This window comes from Prunus mume, linkage group LG8 (genome assembly GCF_029339155.1).
Source record: "Prunus mume cultivar Tortuosa linkage group LG8, ASM2933915v1, whole genome shotgun sequence".
Taxonomy (NCBI): Eukaryota; Viridiplantae; Streptophyta; class Magnoliopsida; order Rosales; family Rosaceae; genus Prunus; species Prunus mume.
The window spans coordinates 4,746,596-4,760,032 of record NC_142705.1 but is presented as its reverse complement, the minus strand read 5'-3'; the positions used below and the strand labels follow the sequence as shown (position 1 = coordinate 4,760,032).

The following is a 13,437-nucleotide window of genomic DNA, read 5'->3' as shown; positions in this document are numbered from 1 at the left end:
TAATTTTTTTTGCTTGACATTTTCAGTAAGGTTACTTTTTGTTTATGTTTTTCAAAATATTAAGGTTTGTTTAAAAAAATTAAAAAATAAAAACAAGTGATATTCTACTTTAATTTAAAGGAGATTCAAACTTGGGTGCAGAATGAGGAGCACATCCGTTTTCACCAACTTGACTAAGTCCGTATGTGCTCTAAGGTCACTTTTAAAAAAAATGATATTTTCTATTGAGAGAGGCGATATTGTATTAAATTCATTATCCGCTTTAACCAACTTGACTAAATCCGTATGTGTTCTAAGGTCACATTTAAAAAAAATGATATTTCCTATTGAAAAAAGCGATAATGTATTGAATTCAAACACACTACATCGATGCTAAAACTCGAACTCAAGACCTTGTCTCAATGAGCAATTACTTTAAACAATTACCCTAGTGATTCCTTTTGTCTACTAATATTACTTTTAATGTAGACTGATTTTGGCTTTTCCTTTCATAACAGTTTGAAGTTCTTGCTATTTGAAATATAGTAACTCAAACTGTTCTAGCAGAGTAATACTAGTTGGTCAACGGTCCAATTTCATTTTATGTTGGCACATGTTTAAAAAAGAATTATTTGATATATAATTTTTCACTATTATTTTTATTTAGCGTGAAATATATTTTTGGATTAACTTAGATGGAATTTTGCGCCAACTACAACAAGTGAAAAAAACGACTTTTACCAAATGAACTTACCCAAGAGTATATTTGCCATTCATTGTTTTTTTTTAGAAACATTTTAACATTCATACCCAAAAGAAAAACATGGCTTATTTGAACACATGTCACAAATGGACCTACCAAAAGCAACTATCTCTTAAGACCACCACCATTCTTCCAGTCCCAGTCCCAAACCCACCAAAAATAAGTGCCACCTCTCTCTTCTCCACACATTTTCTCTCTTTTCCTGGACATGACTTCGTCTTCCTTATTCCACTCATCCCTATCCTCCCTCACCCATAAACACACCGTGTTTTACCAAAACCCCACATCCAAACGCCCCTTAATTCCCCACTCATTGCAATATCTCACATCGACTAATGGAGAGGGGGTGATGTACCTTATATGTATATGCCCACCTCTATCTAGCACGAGGCCTTTTTGGAGCTCATTGGCTTCTGAATCATAGGAACTTCGAAGTTAAGCGAGTTAGGGCTAGAGCAATCCTAATATGGGTGACCCACTGGGAAGTTGCTCGTAAGTTCCAAAAAACAAAACCGTGAAGGCAAAGAGGGGGGCCCAAAGAGGACAATATCGTGCTACAACTGAGCCAATCCAAGGATGTGACATTCACCGTCTCCTACACATCCTCCACAGTTCACTCATCCTCCCCAACCGCTGCCACCATAAACAACTCTCCGCCAGTAAAATCTCGGCGTGCCTTCGACGTGAACATTAGAGATGAGGCTCGATGCCACTGCTCGCCTTACAACTTCTCAGCTAAGTAAGTCTTGTTCAACTCGGGCTTTGACTATCCTGAGTCTTACTCACTCGACGAAATCGTCCACCAAAGCCGCTCAGGCGACCTCATCGACATCCAACACGACCTCGACGTGCTGCGCAAGTTTAACCTCGTCTGGTGGCGGCTGTTTGACTCACACTTGGGCAAGACTACGTGGCCCTATGGCTCCGACGTCTAGTCCAAGAAGGAGTGATCCTATCCGAGATCGACGAAGACGACATCGTTTCGACCTTCGAGGGTAACTCTAACCTCTTCTGGGCCAAGTGTTTCGGCAAACAGTTTTTGGGCATGAACAATCTCGGGTCAAGCACTGCGGGTTCAGCCACACCTGAAGTTTCAAGGACCTAGGCATAACCATGCTCGTCAGCCAAGTGAACCGCCTTAGGAAGCTCAAACGACATGTCGTTGGAGTTGGTTGTGCCTCTACCGACGACACGTTGGGCCGCCCTCTTCGCCTATTGAGCCTCCGCATGTATTCCTTCATCGTATTCTTACCCACGAACAAAATTTCAATGGCACAATTGGTCCACCCCATTGCAAACAGTGCGTTTGTGCTGAGCATCGACACTGATTTTAACGGTTGCATGAAGTTGATCAGAGAAATCACAGCCGAATTGCCAATTTACTTGGCAAATTCGTTGAACAGCTTGAGGATCGAAGGCAAAAGACTGCTGTAGTGAGATTCTGCAGCAATTCGATTGGGAAGTCCCTAATTGGGTCATTATTCCTGGTGGCAATCTTGGTAATATCTATGCATTTTATAAAGGCTTCAAAATGTGCTAAGAATTGGGCTTGGTCGATCGAATTCCAAGCCTTGTTTGTGCTCATGCCACCAATTTGGTCTACTTGAAACATCAATTTAACAATTAAGAACTAAGATTATACCAAACAAGGCAAATACAATATATCTCATAAAGTGACATATCAACCAAATCTACAATTCAAATCTCAAGTCTAATTTTAGCAAAATTTCTCAAGCCAAAAAGAAAAGAAGCAAACTTGTTTTCATAGAAAGAGACATAAACAAGTAAAGAAGCACCCATATTCAACTTGCAGCAAACTAGGAAATTGATTTAACAACCTCAAAAGGACCCAAAAATAATTGTCGAAATTTTAGAAAAAATTGAAAATTACAGAGGTACCTGAGGATTGAACTGTGATTGCCAGACTTCATATGGCAAGGCTTCGAGATTGGCGATGGTGCTGTTGGAGTAGACATCGAATACCATAATGTAGCTCGAGCGAAGCCGAGGCCGCGATGTGGCCAAAGGGTGAGCCGCCACGAAGCGACTTCGAGGCGATTGCGATCATTTTGCCCGATTCACGGCTCTTCGACGCCATAGCTCGGTCATGTCCGGTGACCTTAACAACAAAGCGAGTTGGGTCTTGGTGGACGAGACCCATGTCACCGCCCATACTGACTCCTCGTGCCCGTCCTCGAGTGATTTGAGCCCTGCGAGCTTCATTGAAAAGTGGTTTGCTGAAACAACAGCCATAGTGTGCTGAATTTAAATTCTTCATTCCTTTTTTTTTGGTCAGGATTCTTCACACCTCAGTCCAAAACTTTTTGTTTACAGAAAGTTTTGGGTTTTACTTGTTGGTTTGGGTTGCGGTTTCAATTGTTGATAATCTTAGGGCTTGTTCTTGCATGGCCCATTAATGAGTTGGGTTTATATACATACTAAGTTTCTTTGGGTGGGTTGATCACCCACCCATCACACTAGGTTGGGTGGGTTGGAAGATTAATTCGAACTCGAGTGTCAGGAGAGTGATTCACTGCTTTAGCCAACTGATTCATGCCTATTTCAACTCCACATATTCAATATTATTTAAATTAGGATTTGTCATTTGATTGGGCTGGGCTAGACCAAGATTTGAAAGAGATTGGTCAAAGCTCGTCTATAGGGCCGAGCCTAAGTGGGCTTTTCGGGCAGGGCTATCCATGGATTGCCTATTTCCTTACTTTATTTCCATTCCAAACATTTTCTTAAGTATAAACAAAGAAGTACCCCCATTTGGATTCAATTAAAAATACTAGAAAATCTAATTCCCAACAAATCAACATATGAAAATTCAATTTTAGTATAAGATACAATTTATACCAATATTGATACCTAAAAAAGTCAATGTATACTTTATGCTAAAATCTCATAAAATCGTGTTTGCTTATTTAAGATGTAAGGAATATAAACTGCCAAAAATATCATTGAAAACATTAGTATTTTAAAAGTCCATTTTTCATACTTAGTCAAATTTTGAGAGAACTGTTTTTCGAGTAGATATGTACTAATCTATATTATTGTGCATCAAATTTTGACTACATATCATATTTGAAAAAACTGTTTTCTCAATGTGAGGTTTCATGTGTCCACCGCGCAAATTGTACCCCTAAACCTATGTATTAATTTATGTCATGGGTCATTTCGTGCAAAATAAAATAAAATTATGTCATGGGTCATACTCAACTACGTTGGACCACCTTACAGCAAAACTTGTTTTGTTCATTCATGTATATTTAAGCTGCTTGATTGGTGAACATTGGGGCCTCCCAGATCAATTAAATTGCCAAAAAGGATTCACTGATGGTAGCTAGGAAAGGGTAAAATGGTGTCTTACTTTTCGGTCCCCAATGCACTTTGGCTAAAATTATATATCGAAAAAGTGTTTGTTGCTTGAATTTTTGCTTCTTGATCTAATGATTTCATCGGCAAGCGTAACTTCAAATGGGTATTGGAAAGTCCTCCGACTTTGCCCAACAAGCATTGTTTTGTATACATTTCTTGAATCAAAGCTTTTAGTAAATTGCAATCATGCTACTCGTACTCTGTTTGTTCAAATAACTTCACTTTTATCTTAAACTATAACCCACTTCAAGCAATACAATTTGGGCAGGTTGGAAGGTAAACCAACCCTAGTTCATCTTTTACAATTATTTGGGTGCGCAATTGGTTTCGAATTTCGATTTCATGGGTTGAGTTTAGGGTTTAGGGTTTAGTAAGCTTAACTCCGGATTTCTCATAAAGCAATGATGTCAACTAAAGCTTCATAGTTTGGAGAATAATTATCCTATCTTTACCACTTGTAGTAGCATAGGCAGCACTAAGAAGGGTTAAAGAAGATTGCATACAAAAGCAAAATCAGGTCAAATCTTGCAAACTCATACGCATATTATATTTGTATGTACATCAATACAAACCAAGGGCAAGGGCTCTAAGTGGTGAACAAAAAACACAGTTAGAGCCCAACCCAACCCAATCCATACATGAAATCCAGCACTCAGCAGCATACTTCCACAAGGAGCTCCAAGATGTGAGGAAAAAATAAAGCCACACTCAGAACCCATTGCCTGTGTAAAAATTTATAATATGTAGATACTACCTAATTGCTCTGCTATAATACACACTGATATCATCAAACAATTCAAACCCAGAAATCCAAATTCACATCTCTCTCTCTCTCTGCAAATGGTGCTCCAAAAGATGAACAAAAAAACACAGTCAGAGCCATTTGCCGCCTTCTATATCACCAATCTGTAAAAAATTGACTGTAAGTGTGTGTGCATTACCTTCCCAAAACTATCAAGTAATTAATCAAACCAGTAGAAAATGGTAAAGAAAACCATTGCAGAAGATTATTAGGCCATCTTCTTTTTCTCCCTCATCGAGTTCATCTTCTCAAGCCTCCACTCATCTCTCAGCCTAGCGATGAAGTTATCAGCTTTCGTATTAACGTCTGGGCTGGGACAGAACACTGACGGCCCACCACCACCACCATCTCTACCGTCCATTACGTTGACTCTAATATGTGACTCTGACTGTGACTTTGACTCCGACTCTTCTTCCTTATCTGGCGTTGCATCAACGTCCTCCAATTCAGGAGATCCACAACGGGAGCTCTGTGCGCTCTGTATCTTAACGAAGTCCCCTCGCACACAAAACCTCAGCTCCGGCATTTTAAACGGCGGTAGAGGCGGCGCCCCAGGAATTAACGGGCTCTGGCAGCCGCTGTTCACATTCTCCTCGGATAAATAACTGTTCGTCTTCGTGGGCAATGGCGGCCTGCCACTGGCGGCAGAAGCTCTCCGTGGCGAAGGTGTTTGCGGTGGTTGTGGCGGCGGAGTTGGTGGCGCCGCCGGGAAAATAGCACTCCAACTCTTTTGTTTTCGCAACGTGGATCGTGGAGGTGGTGGGGGTGGAGCTGGTGGATTCGAGACGGAGTGAACTTTTTTGGCTTTGCTCATTCCCTTTTTGAACAGATTGTGAAATACAGAATGTGGCGGGGGCGGAGGTGGCGGCGGAGGAGGCTGCGACGGCGGTGGTCTTGTGTAATAATACTCTCCTTCTCCTCCTCCTTCTCGTACTTGTTGTTCTGGCGGAGAGTGGGTCGCAGTATCGTAAATGTCTCTGCTACCGGTGGGCTTTTGCTTCTTCTTCCTCTTTCTCTGGTTGGACAGAACCGAAGCCCAAACCATAGCTATCTCCTTCTTCACGTTACTCTTTCTACGTTTATGCTCCGGCCGAATCCGCATTGGCGATGGCGACGCTGCAGGACGTGGCGGAGGAGGAGGCGGCGGCGTTGGTGGCGGAGATCGAACCTGCTCGAATTGTTGAGCCTCATTAACAATAACACTGTTAGTGTTGGGTACTTTCTCCTTATGATCTCTACGTCTAACGGTCTCATACGCCCTTCTCGGATTTTGATGACGCAGCGGCGGAGGCGGTGGAGGTGGCGGCGCAGGCGACTGGGGCGGAGGAGGAGGAGAAGAGCGAAGTACGAAAGTGTCCACCGGAATCTCCTTAATTACATCCGAGTACTCACGGGAGCGGCTTTGGCGCGAAACTGGCGGCGGAGTACGATGATAAGTAGTGTTGTTGATTTCGAAGTCATCGAAGAAGCGAAACTGAGACTTGCTGTGATCTCCAGATTCCCATGAGGACTGTTGGCCGAGCTGCCTCAGATCTGGGTAGGAGCTGCTGCTCCTCCGCAACCGGCCACCGCTGGTTTCCGGTGGCCTCTCTGAAAATCCAAACCATTGTTGTGGAAGCAAGACTTCGGGTTCTGATGTGTTTGTTGTGTTGTTCGCGGCAATACTATTATTTAACGGGTCAGAAGCATTTTGGATAGGATCCTCCTCGGCGGGTGATCCGTCGTCGTTTCGCTTGGCGAAGATCCCGCAGAGAATCGCAAAGACGACGAGGAAAACGTTGAGGGAGTCCCAGCTTTTCTTGACGGAAATTGTGGGTCGGAGGATTTGAGAGGTGAGGGACAGAAATGGAGGGATGGTGCAGAAGAGGAAGAGGAAGGTGATGATGGGCAGGAGTATGATGAGCACCGGCGGACTGAGAAGCGGGGACGATGACGGATGGCGGCGAGGCATGGAGGTTGCAGCGGTGGCGGGGATGGTGAGTTGGGGACCAAGTAGGTGGGTGGTGGTGGTTTTGGTGGGTCTTTTAGGCTTTGTTTACTTGCATTGCATAGCTTTCGATGAGTTGGGTTTTTTTGAGCCTTTTGGTTGTGGAGATAAAGAGTATAAAAAATAAAATAAAAACACTTGGGAAGCAAATAGCCTTTAGCAGACAGAGATACTATTACACCCGAAAAATTGAAATCAAATAATGATGCACGTTTCACAATTTATTGTTAATCAAAAACCTTTTGATTATCTTTTTTATAATTAAACATGTATTAGGGAGGAAATTGTTCTTTTGAATCGAATAAGAGTAATACGTGTCGGTCTCTACTATAAATTATGTAAATTAAAGATACAGACATAACATATTACGAATTCTTTTTTTAATGTATACGAATTACGTGTTGATGTAGGTAAATGACAAGAGATGGATGGAGATATACATCAAGGGGAAGGAAGGAAAATTATACACGTGAATCATGAGGATATGCTATAACTTATGATTTATAAATAAATAAAAAAGGAATCATGCATTCCACATACGTTAAGCTGTTTTGGCAGTGTGTATCACTCAACAAAGAGTCGGTGCTGACAACCAATAATATACCGACCTTCGATTATGAATCTTCCATCCAAAAATTCTGCCAATCCATCAAACCAAGAAGAAGAGGATGAAATGGAAGTATTTCTAAGGCAAGCAAAGCAAGTTGTGCAGGTAGAGCCATGCACGTGTAGCCCATACGACACAGAAGCACAGGACACTCGTAGTACTGAAGCATCTTCTTCTTCCTTTGTTTGAATGATTGGAGCGTGGCTGCAATCATTGAAAACTATATCCTTTTATGTGACACTCTGTCAAAAGACCGACCCTCCTCCTCCTCCCTGTTCTTTTGCTAATGCTTTTTACAATCTACTGTTCTGTTAAAGCATCAATGTCTATAAGCTGCTTTTTATGAGAGCGTTGAGCTACCAATTTTCTGCATTTTTCTATTTTGTTTTTCTCAAACTGTGTTGGTTTCAGACTGTAAATGAAGCGCCAGTTTTTTGGTGGAAAATTTGACTTGGAAAAGCTGCCAAGCGTGACAACTAATAGTATACGTACTTCAAAAAATCACAGCAGGAGCTGAAGAGCACTAAGCAATTGTGGGAAAAGCTATAATTTGAATCCTAGTGCTTTAGCTTATATCCGTGACCCACGCATGTCCTTATTGCACATTTCAAAGGAGGGAGGGAGAGAGAGAGAGAGAGAGAGAGAGAGAGAGAGAGAGGTCCCATCCCATGGCTTGCAAGCGACTTTTTAATAAGCAAGCAAGTGTATCTTGTTTTTTTAATTTTCCAACTGATTAAATAACACTTTGCATCTCATCCCTTTGATATGAGGCTGTGAGCTGGGATTGTGGTGCGTGTCGACAGATGACAAAGCTTTTGTGTATGATTGAAATTTTGGAGTAGGGAAGGAAGGGACTGGTTTCTTGGGGACAAATTAATCTGAGTGAAGAGACAGATTGAGAAAGGACAGCCACTGGTCACCAAGGCCAAGTGCCGTCCAAGTTTCTCCAAAGGTCTAGGCTAGCTAGCGTTTGGCAGTCCCTTTTCTTTTCTTTAACTTTATCTTTATATTCCTACAAGTCAAACTTTGAGAGAAGTCCCCATTCTTTTGAGCCTTGAGGCTTGACTTAGCAAATTGCAATTTCAAATAAGGCCTAGGTAGAAACCAACCCTTACTTGACGCTATTGGTATAGAGAATTTCATCGAACAACAAATTTTTACCCATTTTTGGGATTTTCGAACCCAACTTTGATGAAGCATTTTCTATCTTCAATGAATATTGTATGACAAAAAACGAATTCACTAAGAATTTAAATTTGTAAATTTACGTATGACATAAGAAAATATTACAAGAATGCTACGTTTAATCACCTATATATTTATCGACGAATTTAGACTATTAATGCATAACCGCCCCCCACAAGTAGGGGTGGTTGCGGTTCGATAACGCAATTTTTACTCAAACTGCAAACCGACCGACTATTTGCGGTTTGGTGATTTTTGAAACCGCAAACCGACCGCGTTTTGCGGTTTAAAACCGCGAGTTCTCAAGTATTCACAAAAATATAAATTCACAACCTAAATAAATAAATACACAACCTCAATTTCTCAAACATATATAAATTCACAATCTCATCAACTTCTCAAGCATTCACAACCTAAGAAAATTAAAGTTACAATTTCAAGCATTCCAATTAAAGTTAAACTTCTCAAGCATTCCAATTCCAAATCCTTTAAAGTTATAAACCAAAAGGAAAATGCAAAGCAAAATAAATTAAAGTTACAACAAAAAAGAAAAATTCAATTCAAAGTTAATTAAAGTTACAAACTAAAAGGAAAATGCAATGCACCAATGTTACAAACTAAAGTTATAAACTCAAGTGTTGGTGGTGAGTGGATTTGAAGAACCCCGTTGTGTTGTTTGAGCACCAATGTTATTTACAAATAAAACAACATATTGTAGTACATTTTATTATAAGAAGAAGCATAAATAACATTAGTATAAATAAACTAATTACTTACAAGTTGTCATATGTTCCATTTCCTTGTAAAATTCAACTTCATCATCCGTGTGGCTATACTTTGCGGTTTGCGGTAACCGCAAGTTTTGAAAATCAAATACCACAACCGCAACCGCAAATGCGGTTCGGTTCTTAATACCGCAAATGCGGTTCGGTTTACCGCGATTGCGGTTTCATTGTAAATTATCGGTTGGTTTTTGCGGTTTTTCGGTTTAAAATGCCACCCCTACCCACAAGTATTGACAATCAAGAATTCATATGTACAAGCATTTAGGCGGCTGACAGTAACACATGTCAAAACATGTTAAGTGATGAAAAAGAAAGTAATATGTTTTACTTTATATTCATTTTATAATGAGGGCCTTATATATAGTCCTTAGGTGAGACCTTATCTCTTAACGATTAGATCAAATTGGTTAGACCATCTCCAACCCAATGGGTGAAAACTCAAATTTTGAGTTTTGAGTCCAAAATTCATCTCCAACCCATGTATTTTCAGGGGTGGAAATTTGAGATGGGTGGAATTTTGGGTGGAATTTCAGTCTGGGTTTTGCCTAGACTGGAAATTTTTTGTGGACCCCAACTCATGCTGCACAGCCCATATGAAGAGGAAAAATGGAGTGGGCCCTACGCGGAAGAAAGTTGCAGCTCTCCCTTTGCTTTTGCATGACAAGTGGCAGCTCACCATTTGTAGTTATTGTTTCTTTCATTTTATTTATTTATTAAACTTGCAACTTAAAGTTGCTCTGTTTGGAGTAAAAAAAAAATTTATGTTTTGAATTTTGGATTTTTTTAGGTTAAAATGTTTAGAAAATTAAATCACGAATGTTGAAATAAAAATAATGTCAAGAAAAATTAATGGCAAAAAAAAATTGAAGGCTAACTATTTTTAAACAATTTAGATAAAGTAGTAGACTCAAATTATGAGTCTACAAGGTTGGAGGAAAAAACAATTTGAGTTCTAAAAATACATGAATAGTTGTATTTTAAAGGGTGAAAATTTGAGTTTAGCATCAACATGGTTGGAGATGGTCTTAGCCGTTGGATCAAATTGGTTAATCTGATCAAATGATTAAAAGATAGAATATCACCTACAGACCATATATAAGACCCTCACTATAGAATTCTTGCTTACTTCAGCATAACTTGGGCTTGCTTTAGTTGCTCCTATATGTCTCTTGGCCTCAAAGTGGGAAAGAGGGAGCCCAAATTTTGGGCTCCGTTATTCCTTCACTTGTGGGTCGAAACGCGTACGTAAATAAAACGGGTCGCAGTCGTTTTGGTAGGAAACTCTTAACAAACATAAAACCCTAAATTCTAATTCCTGTAAAAATGGCCTAAAACCCCCAGTTCACCTCTTCGGTCATTTGGTCACAGAGCTTTCTCTTTCTTCTTCCTGAAACAGAGAGATGGTGTGGTTTCAGTGTGAGGATTGTGGAGACAACCTCAAGAAACCCAAGTTGCCGGGTCACTTCAGGTCCTGCTCTGCTCGCAAGGTCTCCTTTTTCCCGATCCTCATTACCTGGGACTCGCTGTTTGGTTGCCAAGAAAATATAGGCCTTAATAAAGTCCTAGTCTTTAACTTATTTTCTGGGTTGCTCACTTTGTTAATATTTTTTATGTTTCAGCTATCATGCATTGATTGCGGAGAGATGTTTGGGCAAGAAAGCGTTCAGAGTCACACACAATGCATTACTGAGGCAGTAAGTCTCTTATTGTTTTCCTATCTAATAATTTGATCGAATTGGCTTGGTTGGGAGATTTTTATGAATTGGGTTATGCATTACAGTCTGAATACAATGTTAGAATTTATATAATGGATATCTCATTTCATTTTCCATGTCCATTGGACCAATATCTACTACTTAATGTTGGGAAAAAATAGTTATTATATCGGTTATAAGCTTCAGTTTGGTATACAGTGTATTTCTTTGTTTTTGCTTTCAGGAAAAATATGGTCCAAAGGGACAAGGGAAAGCTTTGAATGGTGGGGGAGCCAAGCCCAACAAGGATTCAAAACAGCAACCCGATTTTGATATTACTGTTGGGTTATCTAAACGCTTTCCGTGGTTTTGTAGGTACTGTTTTCCTTGTTCTGATTTTATGATAATCTTTTATTCACATGCTTGTTCAGACCTAAAATTAATCAATGTAATGAATTTCCTTGGAAATGCGTGCATATTTTTATTAAATGTTTGTGTGCATTCATATTGCTGCTGCTGCCCATAGAAAGCAATGTTGCAAATTGCTAAATTAGTTTGTTTTGAATAAATGCATCATCTGTTGTAGATATGAAACATGGAAGAGTTGGAGAAGAGACAGTACACTGTGACATAGTGATTTTGGTACTACCAACTATTACCAACTATCTTCACAATAAAATATGCATGATACATTATTAGCCTGGTATTCAGAGATTGCATTCAGTTTTCTTTCCATGATAGGGATCTGATCATACTTTTCTGGATATGTGTTTTTGCAGTCTTTGCAATACTAAAGCTACTAGTGAGCAGACCCTGCTGCTCCATGCCGAAGGAAAGAAGCACAGGGCAAGAGCCCGAGCAATCCACGCTGCAAAGCAACAGCCTAAGCAGCCGGAAGAATCTGCCCTGGATACAAAACCTACACCTGAGAATAAACAAATTGAGGAACCTAAATTGCAGGATGCATCTAGAGTCAATGCGGAGCAAAACAGTTCTGAAGCAGGGAATGGAACTTTGTTGTCAGAGAAAAAGAGAAAACTTGATGCATCCAAGAATGATGAATCAAGGAAGAAGGCTAGGGATAATACATCAGATGAAGTGATTCAGAGTGGGAAGACAGAAGCAAATGGAAAGGAGAGTCAGTTGGAGAAAGATAAGTTGGTGGAATCTAGCTCTGCTAAGAATGAATCCAGTATGAAAATAAAGTGGAAGAAGTTGATCACATCAACCTTAAAATCGGTATGTGTTCTGAATAACATCATTTCTTGCTTTCCAGTAAAATTGCGCAATGAATTATGCCACTTTAGAAAAGGAAAAAAGAAAGAAAAGAAAGTAATACTCATCCTCTTTCTTTATAGCATACATTAGTGAAAAGAGCGCGATGGCATGAGAAAAGACGCACTTTCCATTCCTTAGGAGGGAGAGTCGGAGACCATTATTAGAGTAGAAAACAGTTTTGCTTCTATATATACTAAAATCTGCTCTTTGTATGCATTGGTGCAGAATGACGGAGTCCTAAAGATGAGGAAATTGAAAAAACTTGTTCTGAAAGCTATTGAAGAATCAGGCATAACAGATGATGAAGCCAAATTGAGTGATATGCTTGATCACAAGGTTTGCCTATCCAATGTTTATTTAGTACTTTCAATTAAATGGTATCTATTAATCATTGGCTCCACCTTTACATTATTATTTTTAATCATATTACTTGTTTGGTGCCAGATCAATTCAAGCTCCAGATTTAAAATTGAGAACAAGCATGTTCATTTGGTGGCCATTGAGAACAAGCATGTTCATTTGGTGGCCAAGGATTAAAATACAGTTTGAAGTGGAGTGACTGGAAATCAGTGTAGTGTCTCCTTTGCAGCCTTGCCGGCCCTGGTTGGCTAGAACCTCATTCAAATTCAGAATCAAATGCAGATGGTTGGCTGTAACCTTTTTTTGTATGCAAAGTTTTTTTTTATGCGGTTTGTATTCAGAGTTACAAGTCTAGGACTCATATTTTTTCTTCTGTTTGAAAAGTTTTCAGAAGAAATATCATTGTCATTAATTATTCAATTCTATATGAATCGGACAGACATTGTGATGATTTTCTCATAATACAAGATCCATTCTTAACTTACCTGTCTCTGGACACATTTGTTAATCCAGCCTGGCTTTATGGTTGGTCCCTCCCTCTTAGTTATTTTTTATTATTGAGGTTAACAAACAAACCAAAAAATGAAAAAGAAAGTCCAATTTGGTTGAGAATTCT

General features: G+C 39.7%; 2 protein-coding genes and 1 pseudogene across 2 annotated transcripts; 2 read left to right on the top strand and 1 right to left on the bottom strand.

Moving 5' to 3' along the window:
- Window positions 1-1,077: 1,077 nt before the first annotated feature.
- On the top strand, window positions 1,078-2,437 carry LOC148914550 (threonine synthase, chloroplastic-like; annotated as a pseudogene).
- Window positions 2,438-4,636: 2,199 nt separating this feature from the next.
- Window positions 4,637-7,097, bottom strand: LOC103340642 (hydroxyproline-rich glycoprotein family protein). Its single transcript, XM_008244082.2, has one exon. The coding sequence runs from the start codon at window positions 6,874-6,876 to the stop codon at window positions 5,134-5,136; it is 1,743 nt and encodes a 580-aa protein (XP_008242304.2). The 5' UTR covers window positions 6,877-7,097; the 3' UTR covers window positions 4,637-5,133.
- A 3,684-nt stretch (window positions 7,098-10,781) lies between these two features.
- On the top strand, window positions 10,782-13,301 carry LOC103340542 (zinc ion binding protein). The gene is made up of 6 exons (XM_008243965.3): window positions 10,782-10,976; window positions 11,109-11,183; window positions 11,428-11,558; window positions 11,963-12,422; window positions 12,687-12,797; window positions 12,906-13,301. Exons 1-6 carry the CDS (start codon window positions 10,890-10,892, stop codon window positions 12,996-12,998), a joined length of 957 nt encoding a protein of 318 aa, XP_008242187.2. The 5' UTR covers window positions 10,782-10,889; the 3' UTR covers window positions 12,999-13,301.
- The last annotated feature ends 136 nt before the right edge of the window (window positions 13,302-13,437 follow it).